Raw genomic sequence first — 24,977 nt, forward strand, 5'->3', positions numbered from 1 at the left:
GCCGTCATCTCCGAGAACGGAAATCTAGGCAAAAGGCACGAGCGCCGGTGCTCGAAGAGCCTCTGGAGACTCGGGCAGCGGCACCGAGAATCTGAGACAATTCGGGTCGTGTTTAGTTCCCTTGCAAAAAATTTTTGCAAATGAATTTTACTAATTTGAAGTATTGAATGAAATCCATTTACAAAACTTTTTGCACAGATGGATTGTAAATTGCGAGACGAATCTAATGATGCTAATTAATCTATATTTAGCGGATAGTTGCTGTAGCATCACTGTTGCAAATTATTGATTAAGTAGGCTCATTAGATTCGTCTCGCGATTTACGGCCCATCCATGCAAAATATTTTATAAATAAACTTTATTTAGTAGTCCATACATGTGTTGGAATATTCCATGTGATGTTTTCTTTTTTTATTTACAAGAGTTTACGGGTCGGATCTGCCTCGTTCGCCGAGTCCAACGGAGCAGGTCCCGGACAACGAGGAGTCAACCGTATCGGTCAAAGGCTCAAAGCGGCCGGCGCAGCGGAAGCCGCAGCGCTGCTGCCTGCCAGGCGCGCCAGCAGGCAAAGAGCGCGCGCCGTGGCCCCGCTGCCCCGTTCCCGTGGGCCCCCATGGGTCGGGCCCGCCCCGGCCATCGGGCCGGCGACCGGACGGAGAAGCCTCGGAGTCGGGGTTTCTGCTGCGCAGCTGGCGGTTTCCAGCTGCGCGCCGGTGGGTAGCCGGTAGCCCAATCATGCCGCGCACGTGCCGCACTACATGGCTAGTTGGCTACCGGCATACAGTACGGATTTGCAGACGAGGCCTCCGCTCTCGTGGCCTTGTTTGTTTCCTTCCGGTAACTCGCCGAGAAAAAAATCTTAGGCGCTGTTTGTTTTTTAAGGGTTTTTTTAGCTTCTGTAACATCAAAGGAATTTTACCATTTAAAAGTATCAAATAAAATTTATTTATAAATATTTTTTGACAGATGAGTGCTAATTCGCGAGACGAATCTATTGAGCCTAATTAATTCATAATTTATTATAGTAATGATACAGTAATTATCCACTAATTACGAATTAATATAACTCATTAGATTTATCTCATAGTCTACATAGTTTTGTAATTAGACTTCATTTAATACATTTAAATACTAAGATTCTTTTTGATGTGACATGGTCTAAAGTTTATCCCCGGAAACCAAACAACCCCTTACATGCATGAAGTAGTAAATAAAGTATATTTGCAAAAACTCTATGGATGAGTGTAACTTTTCGCGAGGAATCAAATGATGATAATTAATCGATAATTGGCTACAATGATGCTACAGTAACCATTCTCTAATCATACAGCCAAAGATCTCATTAGATTTGTCAGGATTCCTAGCGCATGAGTACCGGAGTTGGTTTTGTAAACTGCTTTTGTTTGACACCCCTAATTAGCGGTCAAAGTCCTTTCTAAGACTTTTAGACTCAAACCAAATAGATTATGTATACTGCGACAGAGACCGTTCGTTTAACTTTTAAATTTTGTTCTATAAAAAATTATTTGTTTAGATTGTAGTAAAATCAATCTAATTGAAATAATATCAAACATCAAGAAATAATTGGAGGGGCATGAAGTCAATCGTGTTTAAATAGATGTCCCTTTTCTAGTTCCAATGCATTGCATTTATTGAGGATTTAGGAAACTAAATAAATAGCACGGTCTTCAATCACAGCTGCTATAGTTAATTAGAGATAACTTAGTTATTTTGCACTACTGGTAATATGTTTGAAATTTTCTAAAACGAGCAATCTTTGGGAACGGAGGGAGTATTTGCCTATTCCTATGTCAATTTCTATTTAATATGCTGTGAGGCATTTTAGGTAAAACACATATGGTTTACAATAATATGACTAGCAATCATATTAGCTCCTAGAATGTGCAAATTCTATAAGGCTCCGTTTGGATGTAAACATTGAAAGCCTTGGTATTGAATTGGGCTAAATGCCAAATCTGACTAGCTTTGGCATTATGTTTAATACCAATGTTTTTGTTTGGATGGAGATGAAATTGGTGGATGGAATTTGACGAGATGAAAAATACCAAATCGTGTTTGGATGCATACACCATCGAATTGAGAATTGGATGCACACACCAGCTAAAAGAGAGAAGCAGACTCGTGGCTCCGCCTCCGCCCACCACCGCGCCGTCGCCTCACCTCTCCCGTTCTTCTCCACGCCAGAGCTGTTGCGCCCCTTCCTGCTCCGCGCTACCCTCGTCTCCTACTCCGCGCCGTCGAGGAGCCGTGCCGCCGGACCAGCACTCTTCTTCCCCATCCCCGACGAGGAGTCCCGGTGAGGAGGCGGACGCGTGGGCCTCCAGTTCTCCGTCGGTCCGCCTGGGGAGCCCCTGACGAGGTGAATCTCCGGAGAGGAGGAAGGGGAGGGACGGGGCGGCTCCCCTGAGAGGAGGAAAGGGAGGGGCGGCGCGGCTACCCAGAGAGAAGGAAGGGGAGGGGGCGGCGGAGGAGGGCCGCAGGAGGGGCAGCACGGCTCGCCGGAGAGGGACCTCGGGAGGGGCGGCGGAGAGGAAGAGAACGCGACGAAGATGCGGGAGACGACGGAGAAGAACAATGCCAGCGAATACGAAGGGGTCCGGCTCGGTATTGGGGGCAAGTGATTTCCCGTGCGATGAATACCGCTTGGTATTGGGTTGGAATTCCAATTCCGAATTCTAAACCACCCAAACAGCCGGTATTTACGGCTGGCAATGCCAATGCCGATTCCAAGCCTGGAATACTGACATCCAAACGGTACCTAAGTTCTTTATGGAGAGATCTATTAAATTTGTACAGTACAATGCCCCTCTATACAGGGAGTTTCCTGTTGCCACAAAGATGCATTGATGTGTAGTGTTGCTGATTCTGAATGTACTACTCGGTAGCCATAAATGAGTGCAAATAGTATGAAATATCCTCTGGTGCGCACGTGTGGTGCCAAAATCATTATCCATTTAATATCCATATTATCCATCATATAAACGAAAGCATGAAAGTAGGTGAAAGTTTTTGTCCAGATCAGATATGTTCTTGCAAAGTTGTTTGAAAAGTGACATGTAAGAGGATGATCCCATTTTCCTAAAATTCTATCAAAAACATCAAGTTCTACTTGTTCAGTTTCTCTGTGGTGATCACAAAGACAAAGATAGGTTATATGCATCTGTACATGTTTTTGAGAAAAAGTGTGTAAATAATTTTACGAGAAAATAAATCGCTATGGAGTGTACATAACTGTCAAAATAGAAGAACATAGGGTCTCAGGCGTGAAAACCGCCGTTCTTTTTCCTTTCCGGCTCTCCCTTCCCAGCCGCTGTCGCCGTCTGACGAGGCCGAGCCCGGAAAAGGGGAAGGCAGCTACGCAAACGCAAGGCACCCGAGCCACCACCCCACACCCCCGTTCCCAAGCAATTAAAAAGCCAGCCGGAGGAGGCGAAGCGGAAGGTGGGGGAGGAAATCGGAAGCGATCAGAGCGGAGAGCAAGCTTGCTTGCTTGCCCGAATCCCCAATCCCCATCCTCCCTCTCTCGCCACCGATGGACCAGCTCGTCAATTTCATCATCCGCCCGCCCAGGTGAGCTCCCTCCCCGTGCCGTGCCGCCTTCCGTTTCCGCCGCGGCGCCGGGATTCGGGTGTTCTGGGTTTGGATCTGGGTCGCGCCGCGCCGGCTCGGGGGATCTCTGCTGGGGTGGATGGACGGGTGCCGCTGCCTGGGGTTGGCTCGCGCGGTCGGAGTTGTACGGCCCCGGGAGTCGAATCGGATTCACTGGTGGTAGCCTGCGGGTTGGGCTTGAGACCGCGAAAATTGAGGTGGATTCGTGCTTGGTCTTAGGTTTACGCGTGATGGTGGTGGTAGTGTGTGTCTATGAGGGACTAGCAATTCGGTTCCTCAGGCCTCAGGGTGGTCGTAGCTTGGTATTGCTCCAAGTCTCAGAAATTCGGATGGTCTGGTAAACCTGAGTGTTTTTGTATCTGTTCAGCTCAGTAGTGATTCGCTGGACCAGTAGGATATCTGTGTTCTCTATGATTGTATTGTTTGTAATTTCGGAAATGAGAGGGAGTGCCTGCTGTTTTGGTGAATTTGATGAAGTTAAAATAGCATGTACATATCGAGCATGCCGAGAGTTGGTCTTGAGAACATATGAATGAGTTTGGCGATGCTAGTAATGTGAGCTGGCAGGGTGCTTATTTCTCATGGTCATCGTCAAATCTTATATGTTTCAAATGTTACTAAAGATGTCCCTGTCTTTATGACATTTCTTTCATGTCCTTAATGGTCTGTTGGTTTCATTAATACATCCATTTCTGCAACATAAACTGCTGTACTCAAATTGAAGTACTTCTTTTACTACTAATATACAAGTTACTGTCCTGTAACTTTCAATAGCCCTACAATGTACTGTTACGATCCTTTAAGCAACTCATTGTTAATGGAATCACTTACTGGTCTGCTATTTCATTGCATGACAGAGCTGACTACAGTCCTAATGACGATCTGTTAGAACAGGAGTTTATGCTGAAGGGGAGATGGTTCCAGAGGAAAGACTTGGAGGTGATATGGTTTTTATATACTGCAATATGATGATAAACAGACTAAAATCAGGCTGTGAACCTCTAAATCTCTTGGCACTGTACTAGTTATTTTGCACAATTTTTGGGGAAAAAGGTGCCCTGTGGACTGGTGACCTGCTAGACGAACAATAAAGCTGGTGCAAATGCAGGACTAACAAAGGATATCAATATACTTGCTTTTCAGGATATCCAGTAATAATGCATATTGTTTGAGGGATAATAAAATGTATGGATTCATACATTAAAATATTACGTAAATGAGTAGTGATATAGGTCTATATGAGATATTTCTGTTTTACTTGTTTACTCACTGAAACTGCTTGACTGATATTAAGTTGTTCATGTGATTTCCACTTTTTTTGACTGTTGATCGTTGATATGCAACTGTTGAATTTCGAATATATGATACGGACATACGGTGGTTGGTGGATGAGAACTAAACATGATCGTTACTTTCTCTTCTTTATTTGTTCTTCTATTTATGTGCCTCATAACATCCATTCCATCTTTCAATATATCTGTTACCATTATGCACTTGCTGTTTTCCTGCTATACAGTGATAGAAGAAGGCTGGTGCCCATGTTAAAGCACCACTTTTCTATTTAAGTCTTTGCGTCATGCTATAGCATATTCACTAGAATATCCTTGTATTGTATTAGTGTCATGTTAAGTCTTTATGTTATGTTAAGGGTCTAGTAGCATATTCCCTAGAATATGCAGTTGGAGTCTATATATATGTAAGACTGCCCTTTGGGCCTTGGTTAATGAAATTGATCCATTTTGGGCCAACATACAGTAATATATAACGAAACTGATTTACAGCCTTTCGAAATTTAATTGGGTAGATTATTTGCCCATAATGGACAAAAGTAATCGGGTAACTTATGCAGTTTTGCCAAGATTTTATCTGTATGATTAAATATGCTTACTATTTCTTTTTCAGGTCAAAAATGGCCTGGGCAAGAAATTGCAATGTAGTCATTATATGCCTGTTGTGATTCCTGAAGGAAATGCTCTCCCTTGTGTCATATACTGTCATGGTAACAGGTAAGGCCACGTGTATGTTCATAATAATGTGAATCAGATTTTTAGTCAAAATGTCTTCCCACCTATAACAAAGACAAAGCTCAGTTCTTACACATAGTATTTGTTATGATATTCTATCTGTGTTGCCTTGGCATTAATTGATCTGCATTATTTATTTTCCAGTGGGTGCAGAGCTGATGCTAGTGAAGCCGCAATTATTCTTCTACCATCAAACATTACAGTCTTTACACTGGACTTTTCAGGGTCTGGACTCTCTGAAGGAGAACATGTCACTTTAGGCTGGAATGAGGTGAGTTCTTGTGCTTACAGAAGATAGAGATTAAACTTGTTCTTGTTCTGAAATAGTTTTTACATTCCGTGTTAGTAGACTTATGGCCAGGCAACCTAAGAAGTGAATAAAACGAAATATTTTGGTATATCTGACTGATTAGCATGTATAAACCTCCCTTGAGGCCTTGACCCCTTTGTTTCATTCTGTTCTGAAATAACATGTCTTAGCCACGGCATATTCTCATTATTGGTTTCCTTGTCATCGAAGCACGCCTGCTGATGAACTGTTTCTTGTTTAACAGAAAGAAGATCTGAAAGCTGTTGTTAACTATTTGCGTACAGATGGAAATGTATCTTGCATAGCTTTATGGGGTCGCTCAATGGGTGCTGTCACAAGGTATATTCCTTATGTTTCAATGAATGTGGTCCTGAATGAGTAAATCACTATAGCACATCACTCAGCTTAGTAGAGCGATAAGATTATTGATTTGAGCCAGTTGTTATAGATGGTAAATCTAATTGGCATGTTTGGCAGAGGTGTCTTATTGGATGGGAATCAAAATATGACCTGGCCACATTCCTAAAAAGGGGCATTTTCTGATAACCATGGGAAAGAAAGTGCAAGGGGGAAACTATTGAATTTTGTCTCCACAGTTCAGTTTTGTTGCCGCGGGCAAAAGGCACATTTGGGACATTGGTGGCCAGGTCATGTCGTCTTAGATGTTGGTGTGAAAAGACCACTTGCCTTTTTAAAGTTTGTACCTGGCATTTGTCTTTAGAAACATTTATATGTTGTGTGCCCCTATTCATGTGTGTTACAAACCCTCCCATACATCTTTCTTATCGTTAAAGCCTATTCACCCTTATTTATCATTTTTAGTCTAATGTATGGAGCGGAGGATCCATCAATTGCTGGAATGGTTCTTGATAGTCCATTCTCCAACTTGGTTGACTTGATGATGGAGCTAGTGGACACGTACAAATATCCACTGCCAAAATTCACGGTAAGCTCTCTGATGATAAGTACCTCGCCACTTGTTAGTTGTTATTGTTGATGTGTCAATGACCTTGTTTGTCCAGGCAGTTGTGGTAGTTACTGTGTGCTTTTACTTTACAATGTTGTTAGTGTCATCATGGCTTACACAGACCTTATTTCGATGCATGCGCGTAGTCCTGCAGCAGTTACGATACGGCACCAATAGATCAAAACAAGAGGTGCATGGACAAGACAAGAAGAGCTAGATGAAATTGCAACTCATAACTTCCTTATAGTATGCACCAATAGTAGTAAGTAATTTTGATTATGAACTGAACTATCAGAATATGAGAAGTCTTCCCATATATAGACCAGGCAAGGCCGATATAAAAGTAGAGCACTTAATAGTCAGACCGTTAAAGCTTCGTAGCCAAACAATTAGTAAGACTATAGACTCAAACCTCCCATTGGACTCATGTGTGATCTCTGCATCTTTAGACTCCAATTTTTGTGCCTAGTATGAACTTGTATTAGTTCCAGTGTTGTATGGTTGCATATACTATTACTGTCGGTCCTTCTATTTACTACCCAGATTCGTACTTTGACTTACTTTTTTATGTGTAATTATAATTGTACTTCAGTTTCTGTCGACTGCTATATTTTTTCTTTTTACAGAATATATAATTTCAGCTTTTTCACATACTTCCATACAGTGTTTACATTTTATTTATTGCGGTGCCTATGCTTGTTGATTAGGTCAAACTTGCAATACAACATATGCGAAAGATTGTCAAGAGGAAAGCTAATTTTGACATCATGGATCTTGATACTATTCAGGTTCGTTATATCTTTGTATAGAGCTATTTACTTGTATTAAATTTTGATATTGTCAAGTTATGAGCAAGATTAAGTGATCTTTAAGCATCAAATTTCCTGCTGTGGCCCTGCATTCACTTTCCTTTTAGACTTTTATGGAAAGTGTTTTTTTTTATAAAAAAAATCCTTTATTTCACTTTAACTTTCCTAGATTATTATCACAAAACGTTAACATTTGGTTTAGTCTGTTTCACTTTTTTCTTTATTCGAACTTGGTACATCCAAGTTTTACGTTGTTGATTTTCTGCTCTTAAATAATGTGAGTTGCTATTAGTTGCTAGGAGATTTCTCAAATCCCAATTCATCTTGCTGTTAACTTTAACAGTAGAATATTTCCTACACTGCTAGGTTGGCAAATTGGCATCATATATGTACGCTTTCGTCAACCCCCCCTGTTTTCTTCGCACCTTGACTAAACATGGGAATTATGCAAGCCTTTTCTCAGAAAATGTTCTTTTTGCACTAACTGCCTATTAAACTATGCTGCAACATTATTGGAAACTTGTAGGGTGTTCAATTCTGAGGAATGGGATGGTGATGGATCATCCGATCTTGTCTCCTAACCTAACCCGCTTGTTCTATTTGAGAAACAAAACGGGCTGATCCATCACCATCTCCCTCACAAGCATAAGGAATAGTGTCATCCCCCCCCCCCCCCAAAAAAAAAAGGGTTGATCTCATAATGGACCATCTCACAACCCATTGTTTCTGTCTCTGTTTTGATGGCAGACATGTATTTACTACTGGAAATGTAACCTTGCAGGTAGCAAAACGTTGTTTCGTTCCTGCTTTGTTTGGACATGCAACTGAGGATGATTTTATACTTCCCCACCATTCAGACAAGATATATGAATCATATATGGTAACCTTCCATCTTTCCCGTCAATGTACAAGACCTTTTGTCTGCCAAGTTAGTTATGGTTGTTTCAAATTCTACAGGGCGACAAAAACATCATAAAATTTGACGGGGATCACAATTCACCGCGTCCTCAATTTTACTTTGACTCAATTACAATATTTTTCCATAATGTGCTAAACCCTCCTGAAGTGGCTGAGGATCATTATTTCATGACGCCACATGGCAGCCTTGGTCAGGTAGTATAGAACAATATTCTTCAAAGCCTATTGAAATATGTTGGTTTTACTTACCTTAGGTTCTGCTGACAGGGTCATTGGGATACAGAGCATGACATAGAATATAGGTTTGCTCAATCACCCACAGGTATCATTTGCAAACTTTGATCTTCACTTGGATTTGGTATATGAATAATGAATTACAGCACAATCTCTGTGTGTTTTTTTTTTCAGGAACAGCCCATGCAACTACCACTGAAGATGCCATTGCGCAGTTGCGTTCTAGAAGGCTCATGAGTAGAATGGAGGTGGGTGTTCAACTGGTTGATACTCTGAATGATTTCTTAAATGAACACTATGCTTCCGAACATTATCGATTATATTGCTCCATCCATTTTCAAATACTTTGAATATACGCATAAAACTAGGAAGTCACTACTTGTACAAAATGTGACCAGAATATCCCTAAATTAACAAAAATATGGGGTGGACAATAGAGGAATGAAGGAGTTAAGAGGGCCATTCTGGGACAATCCTAAATTGCAAATCCCCAAATATTGTGAACATAGCTTTTAATCAAAAGTTTTAACATCTAAAGACGGGTGTAACCCGATATTTGCATTAGCATTGTTGTCTTTCATAATGGGTAGCAATCATAGTACCAGCTTCTTATGATTGTTTTTTCAGGTCCCATCTGGTGCCACCACAGAAGATAGGGCCGACCAAACTGAGGTGCTTGTTGGTGCTTCTTTGTTTTGTTTCTTTTGTTCTGTACGGATCATGGCCCTAGTGGTCTCTTCACAATCCAACTTGGCCATTATTCATTTTTAGCTCAAAATTGTACAAGATTAGAGCCCGGCCCTTAGATTATTCAAGTCAAATTTTAAGGCCCTTTACCACCCCTATGTAGCACTGAAGTTTCCTACTTGAACGTATCCTCTTCCAAACTGTAACATTTAGTTGTACAAAAGCAAATCTCCTTAAGTCAATCCTACAGCAACTGGATTTTTTTTTAAAAAAAATAAGTATAACATGGTTATTTGCCATCAATTACTGGCATACTGGCTCTGATAGGGTGTTCCAGAAAATATTCGACCCAGGGCATATCATGACTTCATAACTTGTACTATATACTGGAGTATTTAGGGCAGTTATGAGGTTGATGTGTTCAAGTTGGTAAACTATGTATGTAAAGGATACATAGCAAATTGCAGTTAATATATTTTATCTGATGATTAAAATTATTTGATGTGCACCAATATGTCCATATACAGGGTGCCTTGCACGGTTGCACCATATTTGCTGATCATAATATATAACACATCATAACCATAATACCAGCTCCCTTTGCCATATCTACCTTTTTCTGTTCTGTTCCTTGCTGCCAGGCCTGAACTTGATATGTTCCCAGAACCATGCACTTGAGTAGCTAACGTTTACTGTATGAACCTTAACATAGAATAAGTGGGTCAGCTAGCTAGTTCATTTTTATACCAATTCCTTGCTTTGGAATCTGTATTAATTCATTCTAATAAGTTTTGTGCCAACCCAATGACCCAGAGAATTTTTTCCCTAGTTGTAGTTGTAATCACAATGGGTTTTACTGATTTAGACCTCATCTGACTTGGTTACTTCTATGCAAAATACATATTGTTCAAAAACATGTGTGGACCTGTTTGATACCTCATTCTCAATATATTTTGTAGGTAAATTTCAGTGATTTGTTTGAATGCTATTTTACACCTATTGAGCATGAGCATAACCATACAGAATTACATATTCTTACTTGCATGCTGTCTGAACAGGGATTGGATAGCGACGTTGGTCCCTCCTCATCTAGCGTATCAACAGCAACCCCTCCCAATGGTCGCAACGGAAGGCTGCTCACTCCAACCTCTGATGATGGCGAGTATGTGGAGTACTCATTTGATAGCTTATCAGATATGCCTTACACCGTGGAAGATGAAGATAGAGTAAGTTATAGCTCAAATTCCTCCAGCTTTCGGAGTTATAGTTATCACGTTATGTTGCACTATCTTCTGTAAGAGTAGTCTCCTGCCAAGTTTCTTGCGGTGGACCGGTTTGACCGTTGAACTCGGGGAGTCAGAACCCCCCCCCCCCCCCCCCCCCCCCCGTTTTGAAGAACGGCACCTTCCGAGAACAAGGGGAAGCCTCCTCCCCTCTATTGGTTGAGCTTATAGTAGTAGTGTTTTAGGTGGAAATAGGTTCTGGAGCTGGGTGCCTGGATCATTGATTATAAGATTGTGGTGATAAGTTCAAACTAATATTTAGTTGTTGAGTGATGAGAGTACACCTCCTAAGGACTATTGGTGCAGATGAACACTCCAACTTGAAATGGGGATCTTAACAGCTTGAACTGGACTGACCTGTTAGGTATGTAGAGAAATTTTATGGTAGCGCATTTGTTGTGGTACCATATATCTCATGCATGTAGTTACTCAAATCAATGTGTTGAGGAATGTTGAACACACTTTTATTTTGTAAGTTGCATCCCTTTTTATGTTGTTGAGCTTCTCAGTGGTAAATTTTGTGTTGCTTTGCTGAAATGCAGATGCTGATGCGAGCAATTCTTGAATCACTGAAGGACTATGAACAGTCAAATACAAAAAATGCACAATCAGCTGCATCTGATGCTGCATCCAAAGAGAATAATAATACCGTAAAAGATTGCAACGGTGTGGCAGATGCAGCACTGGAGCCAGATGCTCCTGGCAAGCATACTACTGTCTGCAACAGTGGAGCAAAAGCAGGTGCAGAGCAAAGTGCGGATAGCCAGGCTGTAGACAACACTTCTTCTGCCAATGCTTCTGGCTCTTCAGAGCCCCCAGCGTCAACACAGATTACCAATGGGAAGTCTATCTCAGTGGAATCCCAGAAAACGACTCAAGATGTCAATGGAGAGGATGGCACAAGAGCTACTCTGGTAGTTCAGAAGAACCGGAGCGGTGGCCTGATAGATGGTTTGACACAAAAGTGGGGTTCCTTCTTCAAGAACAATGACTGAGATGAGCAGAGTACACGAATAACCCCCTTGACAATACGTGTTCCAGTGTGTTAATAGACATAGAGTTGCCTTTGGCTGATGTCCAGCTTGATTCATTTTACGTGTAAAATGGAAAGGAAACTGATGGTTTCAGGATGTTCGTGTATATATAGAACTAGGAATTGTAGCTCCCCAATTGATTGTATATCATGCGTCAAAACACTGACTACTTTGGTTCTGGTGAATTGGCAAGCCTTTCCTGCCGATGGGTTGTAACAAAATTGAAAAGCTCATTATTTTGTAGTCGTGTTTGTGGTTTTTTATTTCTTTATTAAAGGGTAGTGTGCGTCGCAATGTGGATTTGAATTCTGTGTCACGTTTCATGTTAATTTTTTGTGTTGTGTTTGTGCCAGCGATGCTGAAAATATCTTTTAAACATTTGAGAAATTTAATATGACCTCTCCTTTACTTATGTCTGTTTTGCTCTAGCAATTTTTAAACAAGATTAGTTTTAAAAATGCTTAAAAACGATGGAAGGCCTAAAACTTTCATTATGTTAAGCTATAAGTCGGACTCTCGGCGGGTTCCAGCTCAAGGATCTTTACTATATGCTGCTCTGCAACATTCAGTTGATCCCCTATTTGTGTCTTGAGGCAGTTACGTGCTGCAAGAGGCCCATCTAGCTCCCTACGACGCAAAGGGTACGTGGAGTCTAGCTGCGTCAGCGTCACCGGCACGACGGTGGACGTCGGAGCACGGCGGTGGGGGCAAGGGGCTCCTCCAACAATCACTCTCCGGGGCACAGCATGGGGCAGGGCACTGCCGCACTGAGGCATGGCATGATCAGCCACAGCCGGCAGGCCCGTGCCGCGCTCCCCACCCCACCCTTTTTCCTCGCTCGGCCGTCGGCAGCGACGGACGTGCCCCGGCCCCCGACCGCGGTCGATGGCAGGCCGGCGCGCAGGCGGCAGGGCGACACTTCAACCGTGTGGCACCGCCCTTCGTCGGCAGCATCGCATTCATATCTCGCCCATCCAAAGGCGGATGCAATCATGCAATGTTAGGCTCGAGCCACGCTCGGGCGCGGTGGGGGCGCACCGCGCACGCACTCTCGCCGGCGTGTCGAGCGCGTGCGCGCGCGTCCTGGAGGAGGAGAGGATTCGGACCGAACCGAATCCCCAACGAGCGGGACACGCCTGCGCGACTCTGCGAGTGGGACGGGCCGGCCCATGCCCCCACCACTTCACCAGGCGTCCCACTCCCACCCGGCCACCCCTTCGTCCTCGCCCGCCGCATAAAACCCGCGGGCCGCGGCTCGACTCCGTCCCTGGCACTCACCGTCGAGGCGACGAGACGGCGAGCCGTGGAGGCTACCCGCTCCCATTGCGGTGGCCCGTGAGATTGAGTTCCTTGCCGCGCAGCTGGTCGCCGGCCGCGAATCCTTCCCGAGCCCGGAGCCCCCGCCGCCGCCCTGCGACGACCGTCGGTGACCCTCGGGTTCCTCGGGGAAGCGAGGTTCGCATTCGCTGCCCGACGCGATGAGCGCCTCCGCCGCCCTGACCCCCGCAGCGGTACGGCCAGTTCCTCCACTGCCACACGCACTCTCTCTCTTCCTCGTTCCCCGATAGCCGAGTTCTCGTGCCCGTGCGCGTGAACCCGTCGCCGGTGATCTGCGCGCGCTTCATCCGCCTTCGGATCGAGACATCGAGTCGACCCGGTTCGAATTGCTCGCCTCTCGTGTGCCATTCCGAACGAGGTGGCCGGATTCTGCCTTGCTACCAAGTTTCCCGGGTTTCGCAATGGGGGATCACCGTTTCCCGGAGTACCAGGCTTCTAGTTGGGCTTGGGCAGGATCGATTCACCTGCCGTCCTAGTGCGTTGATGCGTGTCTGAACTCTGATTGATCTGATGATCTCGCTGGTGCAGGGAGGGAAATCCTTCACGGGGTTCACCAAGCTGTGCAAGGGCCTCGCCGTCATCCTGTTCCTCGCCCACATTTTGGTCCACCTCTTCCCTTCGGCCGCCGGCTACCTCGCCCTGATACCGGCCAGGTACCCGCTGGATTCCTGAACCCACCTGGTTAACTTAGCCGCTCTTCTTCTCTGTACAGGATGACTGCAATTTTATGTGATTTGGACTCCCATTAAGCTCTTTCTGGGTTGTGTTTGATTGTAATCTTACTGATTTGCACTTGCATTCAGTAACTGTTCAGCTGCATTTGATTGGAATAAGGAAAAATATTGTCTCTGAGTGTTCTGGTAAGAGTGAGGTGGTAGTTACTGCTCATTGTGTATGTGTTTCATTCAAATCTGGTGTACATTTGGATCTTAATTTCTACCCGTATATAACTACATCTATCTACTACTAAGATCCTAATTGTACCATTTCTTCACAGTAGATTATCTGACAACTGTTTCCTTGTGATTAACTAACTAGATCTGATTTCTGCGCAGGACGATCCCATTTGCTTGGAACCTGGTAACAGCTGGTTATGTTGAGCAAACAATTCCAGGGGTATGTTTTTCTCAACACATAATACACCATTCTATGATTATGTTGAGCAAACATCGAGAACAAAAGATTGACTCTTAGCACGTCAGAAAATTGTCAGGCATGCTATGATATTGCGATATGGTTTCTGTTTTTCGTAATATTTTCTGACATATGGTGATTTGATGTGTACGTTAATTTTTTGTTGGCCTTAAGTTCTAGGAAATCTATTTCTCCCTAGTTAATTACTTCATTACGCTCTCATACCATTACTGCAGCACAGCACGATGTCATGAAGGTTCATTATTTGTTACATTAGACAACTGTTTCTGACATGGGTTATGTGCTTCCAGGTGATTGTCAGCATAGTTGGTCTCCTTCTGTTTGGGAAGGTGTTGGAGCCTCTATGGGGTGCTAAGGAGTTGCTCAAGTTCATTTTTATTGTTAATCTGTCAACTTCAGTGTGTGTCTTCGTAACTACTATTGTTTTGTACTACATAACACAGGAGGAGAGCTACCTGTAAGTGTCACATTTTTTCAATAGCGTAATAGTCAAATAGTTTTTCTATTACGTATTAAATGGGCACTCTGTTATATTCTGTAGTGAACTCGCAAAATTATTGTTGAACAGGCAACCTGCAGACTCAGCCATGCCCGCTAGTCGAGTCTCGTAATTCTTTGAAATGGGTTGCTGAGCTCGCTCATTTAAAAACTGAAATGACATTTCTATCTCCCAATTTTGATCATAGTATCACTAGGTGATAAGAAAGAACTAGATTTAGCTCGTTGGAGGAGATGCAGCAGCATATTCTTTTCTGATTCTTTTAAAGATTTCCATGCTATTTCAACATGACCTAGTTGTACTTCGCGATGAAAATTGATGTTATATGTGTCATTCTGCAGCTATACACCTCTTTCTGGGTTTTATGGAGTTCTTTCAGGACTACTGGTGGGCATCAAACAAATTTTACCTGATCAGGAGCTTAATCTTTTTGTGCTCAAGATTAGCGCAAAGGTGTTTGTTCACTTCTAAAATGAAATCTGTCCAAATTCATACTCAGTTTTGATTCTCTTCCGAGGTTTCCTGACTTTTTTCTTCTTCTGTTTATTCAGTGGATTCCATCTATGGTTGCATTTGTCTCAGTTTTTGTAAGCTTCTTCCTGAAGGAATCAATGGCATATCTTCCAACCATATTATTTGGTATCTATGTGAGTTGGATTTACCTGCGATACTTCCAAAAGAGACTAGAAGTGGGCCTAAGAGGAGATCCAAGTGATGAATTTTCATTTTCCAGCTTCTTCCCAGGATTTTTGAGGTACTGATTTTCCTGAGTGATCTTGCTGTAACAAAGTAGGGAATGGTATAAAATAATTCTGCAAAGCACAACTATTCAAAACATTTCAGTGTACCCCTTACGTAACCTGTTGATCATTTTGTAATCCCTTACCCTTGCAATGACTCTACCTCCAAAACTATGTATAAAGAAAAGAACTACAAAAAATTAGTTGTAGAGGAAAAGGTGCTCAGCCAACCTGCTGTCCACCAAGTTAGAGGTGACTCCTAGCTCCAGGTAATCATTCAGAAATCTAGCACAACAGTTTCATGTTCCTTTTTCAGAGTTCTACCTCTAGGGTTCTTGCAAATAGTTCTTCATTTTTTTGTGAAAGTTAGGATTGCTAAACATGTTTGAACTAGCTATGTAGCACTCAACAATGCTAGAAAGAAATTGACCCGAATTTTATTTTTTGTTTCACTAGTTTATAGGATGTATTTCCGTCTTGTCATCCTATTGTTGTCAGAATGCTTTGGATTTTTTCTGACTGTCTTATACATCTAGATAAGTTCTTGCTGCTGATACATTAACATGTGCAGGCCAATTTTGGACCCTATAGCTTCTATCTTCCACAAACTTTTCTGTGGGCGATCTGCAAGATCTGAAGGCACCGGCCAGGCACTGGATGGCTCACAGTTCCCTGGTTCAGGCTCCATTGAGGCGAACAGGAGGAGGTGCGGATCCCCTTCTCTCATCATCCTAGGATCATCATTGAAACCATTTGGATCGTCAAGCACATGCTGTTGCTTTTCCTACCCTTTGAGCACCATCACGAATATGATTTCTACCCATTGATTAGCTCGATGTTCTGTGGAGCTTGAGCCCCCTAAACTGTCTGGTGATATCGTCTTCAATCGTCCATCACATTTAATCGGACTGTTGTCCATTCCTTGCAGAGAAAGGGGCCAGAGAGCTCTGGAGCAGAGACTGGCAGAGAAGCTGGCCGCGGTCAGGAGCGCGGAGGGCAAGGCACCGCCATCACCTCCAACGGAGCAGCTGGAGGATGATGCTTCTGATAAAGTCTGAGCCCTCTTTTCGGTTGGTGGAATTCAAACCTGCATTGTGCATTTGCTGACTGTTTTTGCGCATGCCGTTGTGTGAGCGAGACTCTGGAAAGTGGAGTAGTTCACAGGCATGACAAGAGTCATGAGTGGTCAGTCCTGTGAGTAGTGTAGCAAAGGGGAGACAGTGCAAGAAGGCAAATGCGACCGCGCGTGCGGGAGCCAATCGTTGCAAGACAGCGAGCAGTTTTTTTTGTACCGGTGTTTTGTTCCAGTTGTCAAGCCTTCTTTTGAAGGAAAAATACATTCTCACGATGACCCAGCTAAATCGCTGGACACCTAGTTGCCAAGCCTGGCAAAACACTTATGTTTCATGTGCGATCTGACCGAATGCTACGTGCCAAAACAACCCTGTATCTTGTGCTGTCTTGCCTAATATGGTGTTTATCTAAGATCATTGTGCAATCCTGCCTAAAAACGTCTCGACCAGAGATGCTGAAAGATTCGGTAATCTATGTGTTGGGCGATCTGGGCAGGATATATTATCTACTTAACTGACATGGCACAGTCGTCAAGCATAAGCACAAACCTTGAACTACAATGCTTGATCAGTGTTACATAGTTTGCATCCATGAAAAAAAAAACTGCAAAAGAGCATGAAGGAGAAGATGATGGCTAGTCAATACAACATCTACTTACACAAAAGGAAACGAAGGCACGATGAGCATGAAGGTGAAGATCAGGGTAATAATACAGAAATGTACTACAGAATGCAAAGGCGTCTAAATGTTGCTACACAACGGAATAGTTTTTGCAAGCGCCTACTTCTGCCAGTGGGTGATGGATAAAATTAGAGGGCATGAGATCTATTCCTCAAGGGCCTTCTGGATGTCCTTCTGCAAATTTAAACGAACACCAACCATAAATAAATAATGTGTGTGTGTGTGTGTGTGTGTGTGTGTGTGTGTGTGAGAGAGAGAGAGAGAGAGAGAGAGAGAGAGAGAGAGAGAGAGACCTCAATTGACATTGGAGCAGTGGAAGTTGAATATCTTTCAATGACCTTCCCATTTTTGTCGACAAGAAACTTAGTAAAATTCCATTTGATTCTTGACCCAAACAAACCAGGCTTGCTCGCTTTCAGAAACTTGTAGACCGGCGCAGCATCTGGACCATTTACACGCACCTGCAAACCAGTTTGAAAAGGTAATCATCCTCTTCATAGAAATAATACATGGTTTGCCTGCTGATTTCAAGTTTATCCAAAATACAACTGATTAGCTGTATTTTATTCAGTGAGACAGATGCAGACTTCATCTCTAAACAAATTTGTGCAAAGCCAACTTAAACTTCTCTGATTATGCCAACAAAAACCAAGATAAAAATGCCTCATCATGTTTTGTTTCTACTGCGTGAAGTTAGTTTCCAAATTGATGTACCCTACCATGTAACATATAGACACCATGGCATCATCTAGAACAAGTAAGCAAGTTCAACAAACAGTTATTACCTTCTGAAAAACTGGGTATTGTGCTTTAAATCTGGTGCAAGCAAAGTCTTTTGCCTGCTCAGCGGTCCCTGGCTCTTGCCGCAAGAACTGATTGCAGGGGAATGCTAATATCTCGAAGTCTGGTAATTTTAGAAGTGAAACAATTTTGATTAGATCAGAGAATAAAGACAGAACAGTTCAATGGAATATCACCCACAAAATAATTTTGATGTAAGGTTGCATAAGACAATTGGTTTGATATCTACCCGCAATAAAGTTAATTCGACGCAAATGTGTAATAGGATACAGTATTTGATGCATAAGTAACAACATATAAATATCGTTCTGACTTCCAGGTATCATTTGAACTCCTTGCAGTTTTGATTTAATTCTGCTGAACACTGCCCATAATTTGATGCTGGGTGGCTGATAACTAAGGGTGATGCTTTCTTTCAATTTATGGAGTTGTTCAACAAATTTGGTGAAATAATCCTCATGGAAGCAAATATCTTATTGAAAAACAGAGTTCCCATTGCCTTCTTTCAGAACTTTTTTTTGTTCACCTTCGTCAGGTGTCTGTAAGTTAGTATCACTATCCAAATGGTCCCTGAAACTGTGTTTGGATTGAAATTAATAGTCTATAATCTTAAAAGAAAATTGAACAAATCCTTACTCAGAATTTTTCAAGTCTAATCCTCTCAAAATGGTTCCAATACAAAGAGAGGCTATGAAAGTTGACAAGATTAATGACTCTTAAATGCATTTAGAGCAATAACACTCCATAAACCAAAAGATCGCCACTCCTATTTGATAAGCTAACTCTATGAAATTGAATGAATCATGTACCAACCAAGAACACAATATTTGCAAGCAGTCCCAGGTATGGCCACTGCTGAACGACACTTTTGGTATCAGTGCTGTCAGCCAAACGATGTAAAATCTCTCTAGACTAGTTATGCACTCTGTTTCAGGTGGCCTTCTTTTGTTATTCCACTTCAAATAGAAGACTACAGCCACTATTCAAACAAGCATCAACGTGCCACAAATCCAATTCCAACTAGAACCCTTCTTGAATCACTTGTACAGGCCAACATCCACAAAGGTTCATAATTCAGACCATGAATAAGCACAGAAATTGGTCAAGAACAGCAGGAAGCAAAGCTCTGACCTTTGTCCCTGTACTTCTGATAAAGCTCCGTCAGCTGCGTGTAATTGGTCTCCGTGAACCCACTGGCGGCATCAAGAACACCAACCGTTTCAGCATCTCCCAAACCAAGCCACCAACCAAAAAAAGAACAATTCTATCAACTGCCAGGGGAAGAGATGATACCATTTGGAGGCGACGTTGACAACGAGGAGGACCTTCCCCTTGTAGGTCTCCAGGCTCACTTCCTTGCCGTTACAATCCTGCTCCGACAAAAAAAATCCCCAATTTTGTTGTTCGTCCAGAACCAGCAACAGAAAATTTTTCAAAAGCAAACAGGATCACGAAAAAAGGAACTTGATTTCGGGAGGGGGGGGGGGGGGATCGCCGCACCTTGACGGTGAATTCGTGTATGGAGGTCTCCGGCACGGACTCGACCGCCCCCATCCCGCCTCGGCTCCTCCTCCGCTTCGCCTCCTCTTCCCTTCCCTACCGGGCGCGGAGCTCTCTCGAATCCCCGTCTCCTGATTCGAATTTTCTCGTGTAACCTTTTTCTAGCATGGAGAGAGAATGGAGCGGAGAAGCGCGTGTTTATTTATAGCGGTATTGGATCATCAGAGCTCCAGGCGTGTGGGGCCCACGGAGCAGTGGCACAGGCTGTCAGGCTGGTCTCAGACCTGGAATGTGAACGACTTTTGCGGCCTCTGGGCCCACCAACAGCATTTATGTGACGGCAAGAAGGCCCCCTCTATATCGGTGTACCAGGTACATGGATGAGGATGATCGATGGTCCTGTTTGGATGAGAATAGCACCAGTAGTATAAAAACTTTGATCAATAATTAGGGGTACTAAATAAAAGTAATTTATAAAACTAACTCCACAGCCACGTACGACTTCGCGAGACGAACCTAATGAGGTCTTTGACCGTACGATTAGAGAATGGTTACTGTAGCATCACTGTAGCCAATCATCGATTAATTACTATCATTAGATTCGTCGTGAAAAATTACACCCATCCGTGAAAAGATTTTGCAAATAAATTTCGTTTAGTGCTTCATGCATGTAAGATTTTTTTCTCGGAAATTGTGTGCTATACTATGCTAGGGAAAAACAAACAGGGCCCATGATACAGCAAGTGTAATAACAGGGTCAAAAGTTGAAAATTACTGATACGTAAAAGGAATTTTTTCAAAATGGTACTCCATCCGTTTATATATTTTTATTAGATGTAGTTTGACTGTATCAAATCAAACTTTGACTGCAATTATCTTTTAGTGATAGTTTAAAATCATGATCATTGGAAAATATATTTAAAATATGGTATCAATTTTGTGATATGCAGCTCGTATAATTGGAGTAATAGACCATGTCTTATAGCAATGAGAGTAATTTTGAAACAAACATACGTTACTCTTGGCAATTGTTCATTGTTAAAATATAGTGTTTCGATCCAAAGTCTAAAATTTGTCTCCATGCGCACATGTAGAGGTTAAGCTGTATTTTGCTTCCTCCTCCCATGCAAAACAAATGTTTTGTTTTCTCCAAAATCCCAATGCACGCAATGAAAAGTATCACGTGAAAGTTTTTAGATGATGGAAAACGTCTCGGCCTTGACCTCCTAAAGGCTACAGCCTACAATCCACTTATTACATCAAAGTGCAACACTTCTGTCTGCAAACACACTCATAAAGTTTACAAAAGTAAATAGGAGACATCAACAAAATTCTCATGGAAATTTATTAAGCAGCAATCCTATTGCTAAATCTCCATCCATAGTTGACGAAAATTTGCATAGTTGTTGTCTCCAGTGATCGGCATGCATCCTTCAACAAGTTGGTATCATCATCACACTTTTGAAGCAGCGACCACATCCGAAGCCAATGTGTGGCCCTGAACAATACCTGCATATAAGTTTTCAGCGAAGAATTGTCAAAAACAATATCATTTCTGCTCAACCATAGAGCCCAGCAAAGCGCAGAAACTCCACATAATAATTGCATTTTAGATTTACAGTCAAAGCGAAATAGCCAATCATTATAGAAGTGAGCAACACTCGTTGGTGGTACCAAACCAAAAGTGTACTGTACCACTCTCCAAAAGAATTTTACAAAATGACAATCAAAGAAAATGTGTTGGATAGTTTTGTCATGTAAACAAAACACACATTTTTTACTACCATGCCAATTACGCTTAGCTAGATTATCTTTAGTTAGCACAACTCCTCTATGCAAGTACCACATGAAAATCTTAATCTTAAGGGGAATCCTTGTCTTCCACAAGGTCCTATTCTGCCTTACATGACCATTGCAAATTAAAGCACTATACATTGAATGGACGAAGAAAATTCCACTTTGGTGTAAACCCCATTTAAAGACATCTCCACTATCATTCAATCTTACTTGAGCTATCCTTGCAACTAGGTTATACCATGATACCAAATTATTCCCTACCAAACCACGTCGGAAAGAGATATTTAAAGGAATGGAATTGAAAACCGTTGCAATAGAAATATGTTTCTTTCTTGCAATGTTATACAGAGAACGATACTGTTGACTAAGAGTGAAATTGCCTAGCCATTTATCCTCCCAAAACCTAATGTTCTCACCATTGTTTAGTTGGAAACTGTAACACCCCGGTGTTAATTTTGACGCTAATACCGTGCTTAATCGCTATTTAAGGTTAATCACAATCGTTAGCGTTAATCGAGTTCTCGCGCGGTAAACATCGATTTAGTAGTGTTCGATCGCGGTTTTCTCTCTAATCCGAGTTCCAAATCAACTTGCGCCTAAAACAAAAGTTGTAGACCTTCTATCCCTCTACAACTTCTATTTTGGCCAAATTTCAAGTTCCCATATGAAATTTCAAGTTTCGGACGGTCAAACGCGAGTCAATTTCAGTCAAACGAGATCACTGTGCCTTCCCTATTTTCGCCAGTTCGCCGCCGATCTCGACGTCGGCGTCGCCACGCGTCACGCCGGCGAGCCCATCGCCGCTTAAGCGCCCCACTGCTGAGTCGGACGCCAAGTCTAGTTTCGCCTCCCCATTCCCCTTTCCTCCCCGTGCAGATCACGCAGCGGAGCTGAGCTCGAGTGAGCTACCGCCGGTGCCGATTCTGGCCACCCCTCGTCGTCGTGCCTCGATTCCCCGCGCCCCAAGCCGCGCAACCTCGTCCTCCACCTCCTTCGCCCCATCTCGTGCCCGTTCGCGCCAATCCCGGGCCGAATCGATTCCCTGCGCCACCGGTCGTCGTTGCTGTTCCGTGCCGGAGCTCCGCCCCTCCGTCGATCCCCGTCCTCCGGTCCACCTCCGCTCGATTTGAGGGTACGGTGAGCTTCCTCGCTCTCTCCTCTACCTTCCCCACCCCTTTTCCCCTTGGTTCCGACGCCGCCGCCGCCGGAGCATCGCCGCGCCGCCGTGAGTGCTCTGCGCCGCCGCTGTGCCCGCCGCGGGCCACCTCTGCGCGGCCTCGCACGATGCCGCCTCACGCTCGGGGGTCGCCTAGGTCCTCTGCGCGGCCTCGCACGACGCCGCCTCACGCTCGGGGGTCCCCGGAACGCCGCGCGCCGCCACCGCGCCAACGCCGCTGCCGGGCTCCGCCCTCGCACCGCTCCTGCGCGGGCCGCGAGCGCACAGGCCTCCCTGTGCGCGGGCCGCCGCTACCCACCGCGCTGCCCGCTGCCCGCTGGCCGGCCGGCCGGCCCACGGCCGCCGCGCGCGCGCCAAACGCGTCGCCGGCTTATGCGGCCGAGGCGGGCAGCGGAGCAGGGGAGCGCCCCCTTTCCTCTCTGTCCCACTGTTGGGTGGGGCCCGCGGGTCAGTGAGAGGGGGGGTTAAGGATAGTTTTTATTCTTTTAGTTGTTTCAGCTGAAACCTTTGAAATTTTGTAGAAAAATGCAGAAAAATGCTAAAAATGCAAACCAAATTTTGTTGGGTTTTTTAGATCAAGATTTTTAGAAGAAAAATACTCATGCAGGTGAAATGTCACTTTTGTCCCTGCTAAAATTTATAGTTTGTGTTTAAGCTAATTCATTTTGTATCGGTTGTTCTGTTTGTCTAAAAATCCTGAAAATTTTATGGTAGCCTACTCTTTGCACGTGTGGTCCACTAAAAAATTTCCAGGTGCATAGCCTATGTGCATTTTCGTGGATCTGTTGTTGTTCAATTTATAATGCTAGGGCCAAAATAATTTACTTTCTGCTTTGTATCTTTTCTTGAGTCTCATGCATTGCATATTTTATTCGTATAGACGCTGAAACCGAAGTAGCCTACGAGCTAATTGCCGAGCCGGTCTAGGAGCCGCAAGCAGGAGAACAACAGGAGGACGCAGTCGAGCACACTCCCGAAGAAGTCACTAACCCCGCTGACTTGCAAGGCAAGCTCCGGAGCATATCCCTTATTTTAATTACTCCATGTTATATTTAAAGTATTGTGCATGTACGTTCAAGGAATTGATTGGAACCATAGATGCATAATCTTGATTACCCAGTGTCCTTACTAGTGTAGTTATCGCTAGCACCGCTATGCTTAAGTAAACTCGGTAGAAGACGGGTGATTTCCTGTCACCCGCGAGATATAGGGTTGTTACTTCAGGCTTTGTTATGCGAAATAATGCAATGAGAATGGAAATGGAGACCGGGCGGAGGGAAAGTTGGACATGACTATGGAATAAGGAAAGTTGAGTCTCCGCCTGTGTCGATTGAGGACCGTTCCATTGTTGGCCCTTTGACTGAGGATTGAACAGTACTAACCGCATGCCGGGAGTAGGAGGTAGTCGAAACCGGTAAGCTAATTACCTAAATTGCGTTGGAATCTAAGTCTCGACCTGCGGTGTTGGGTAGGGATGATGGATGGTGAAGTGGCCCATGGGTTCACCGGGTGTTCGCACGTGCGGGGCTCATCATCCGGGTGCTGGCGGGCTTAACTCAGGCTTCAGGGTAATCGTGGGAACAGTTGCTCGATGGGACCCGCCGGGGTCGCACTTGGCGTGTGAGTTAGGTCCACCTTGCAAGGTTAAATCGGATCGATTCGCCGTGACTCGCGGATATGAGAGCCTTGGTCAATGCGTCGCATCGTAGTAAGGATTGAAAGGACAGAAAGAGAAAAGATGGTTTTATGTTGATGTTCTTGAAAAGATAATATGATTAACCATGTATGCTCTAGAGAACTAGGCAAACCTAGTTTCTAGCTATCAACACAAGTGGAGCTAAAATATTGAAAGTAAGGATCCGGTATTAGTAGCTTTTCAGCAAAATAACTCCAGAGCCAAAGAGCTGTGCATGTCTAGATAATGGGCTAAGTATACCCATAGACAGGTAAGCCTTGCTGAGTATTAGAGTACTCAGGGTTTGGTTGTAACCCTTCTGAGCAGGCTGTATTCCGGAAGATTTCGAGGAAATCGGTGCGCCCTGGATTGGTCAGCCTCTTCCTCCAGGTTGGATGGTCGAGTGGATTCCGTCTTCTCCGTGAAGTGCAGGCAGGTGAGCCTCACATCAGTGGGCAAGATGTGAAGCTCGTCTGTTGTCATCGACGCTATCTATCGTATGGTATTTTTGAAGTTTGTTTCAAACTGATCGTATTTTTCGCTGTGTTTGAACTCTGTATACGTAATGTAACCCTGGCTTGTAAAACTTTATTGTAATTTAAATTTGGAGACTTTTGTTTAACTCTGGTTGTAAGTTAAGTTTG

The 24,977-nt window shown here is 43.6% G+C and overlaps 3 protein-coding genes across 4 annotated transcripts; 2 read left to right on the forward strand and 1 right to left on the reverse strand.

Annotated features, from left to right (window-relative positions):
- The first annotated feature begins 3,333 nt into the window (after positions 1-3,333).
- LOC120652301 lies at positions 3,334-12,205 on the forward strand. 2 transcript variants are annotated; one of them, XM_039930076.1, is made up of 14 exons: positions 3,334-3,591; positions 4,488-4,569; positions 5,533-5,636; positions 5,799-5,925; positions 6,209-6,303; positions 6,787-6,910; positions 7,639-7,719; positions 8,522-8,620; positions 8,698-8,853; positions 8,926-8,980; positions 9,067-9,140; positions 9,520-9,564; positions 10,638-10,805; positions 11,405-12,205. In XM_039930076.1, exons 1-14 carry the CDS (start codon positions 3,554-3,556, stop codon positions 11,855-11,857), a joined length of 1,701 nt encoding a protein of 566 aa, XP_039786010.1. In that variant the 5' UTR covers positions 3,334-3,553; the 3' UTR covers positions 11,858-12,205. The 2 variants fall into 2 exon arrangements, with proteins under 2 accessions (XP_039786010.1, XP_039786011.1); XM_039930077.1 differs by having other exon boundaries at positions 3,382-3,591; positions 4,488-5,636; positions 5,879-5,925; positions 11,405-12,163.
- Positions 12,206-13,134: 929 nt separating this feature from the next.
- On the forward strand, positions 13,135-17,070 carry LOC120652302 (rhomboid-like protein 19). The gene is made up of 8 exons (XM_039930078.1): positions 13,135-13,407; positions 13,763-13,887; positions 14,290-14,350; positions 14,680-14,846; positions 15,230-15,341; positions 15,440-15,642; positions 16,200-16,334; positions 16,557-17,070. The coding sequence occupies exons 1-8, from the start codon at positions 13,375-13,377 to the stop codon at positions 16,684-16,686; spliced, it is 966 nt and encodes a 321-aa protein (XP_039786012.1). The 5' UTR covers positions 13,135-13,374; the 3' UTR covers positions 16,687-17,070.
- Positions 17,071-17,232: 162 nt separating this feature from the next.
- LOC120652303 (probable glutathione peroxidase 4) lies at positions 17,233-19,864 on the reverse strand. The gene is made up of 6 exons (XM_039930079.1): positions 19,685-19,864; positions 19,478-19,554; positions 19,316-19,377; positions 18,169-18,287; positions 17,677-17,844; positions 17,233-17,557 (listed from the first exon to the last, which is right to left on the reverse strand). The coding sequence occupies exons 1-6, from the start codon at positions 19,736-19,738 to the stop codon at positions 17,528-17,530; spliced, it is 510 nt and encodes a 169-aa protein (XP_039786013.1). The 5' UTR covers positions 19,739-19,864; the 3' UTR covers positions 17,233-17,527.
- Positions 19,865-24,977: the final 5,113 nt, after the last annotated feature.

The sequence above is a fragment of the Panicum virgatum genome, chromosome 9K (assembly GCF_016808335.1).
Source record: "Panicum virgatum strain AP13 chromosome 9K, P.virgatum_v5, whole genome shotgun sequence".
NCBI classification, from domain to species: Eukaryota; Viridiplantae; Streptophyta; class Magnoliopsida; order Poales; family Poaceae; genus Panicum; species Panicum virgatum.

Excerpts from the sequence above, each read along its gene's own strand:
- LOC120652302 (XM_039930078.1), top strand. The coding sequence starts at position 13,375 with ATGAGCGCCTCCGCCGCCCTGACCCCCGCAGCG. Across the intron at positions 13,408-13,762 it reads CCGCCCTGACCCCCGCAGCG|GGAGGGAAATCCTTCACGGG; the intron begins GTACGGCCAGTT and ends TCGCTGGTGCAG. Across the intron at positions 14,351-14,679 it reads TTGAGCAAACAATTCCAGGG|GTGATTGTCAGCATAGTTGG; the intron begins GTATGTTTTTCT and ends ATGTGCTTCCAG.
- LOC120652301 (XM_039930076.1), top strand. The coding sequence starts at position 3,554 with ATGGACCAGCTCGTCAATTTCATCATCCGCCCGCCCAG. Across the intron at positions 3,592-4,487 it reads TTCATCATCCGCCCGCCCAG|AGCTGACTACAGTCCTAATG; the intron begins GTGAGCTCCCTC and ends ATTGCATGACAG. Across the intron at positions 8,621-8,697 it reads AGATATATGAATCATATATG|GGCGACAAAAACATCATAAA; the intron begins GTAACCTTCCAT and ends CAAATTCTACAG.
- LOC120652303 (XM_039930079.1), bottom strand. The coding sequence starts at position 19,738 with ATGGGGGCGGTCGAGTCCGTGCCGGAGACCTCCATACACGAATTCACC. Across the intron at positions 19,555-19,684 it reads TACACGAATTCACCGTCAAG|GATTGTAACGGCAAGGAAGT; the intron begins GTGCGGCGATCC and ends TTGTCGGAGCAG. Across the intron at positions 19,378-19,477 it reads GTCAACGTCGCCTCCAAATG|TGGGTTCACGGAGACCAATT; the intron begins GTATCATCTCTT and ends TGATGCCGCCAG.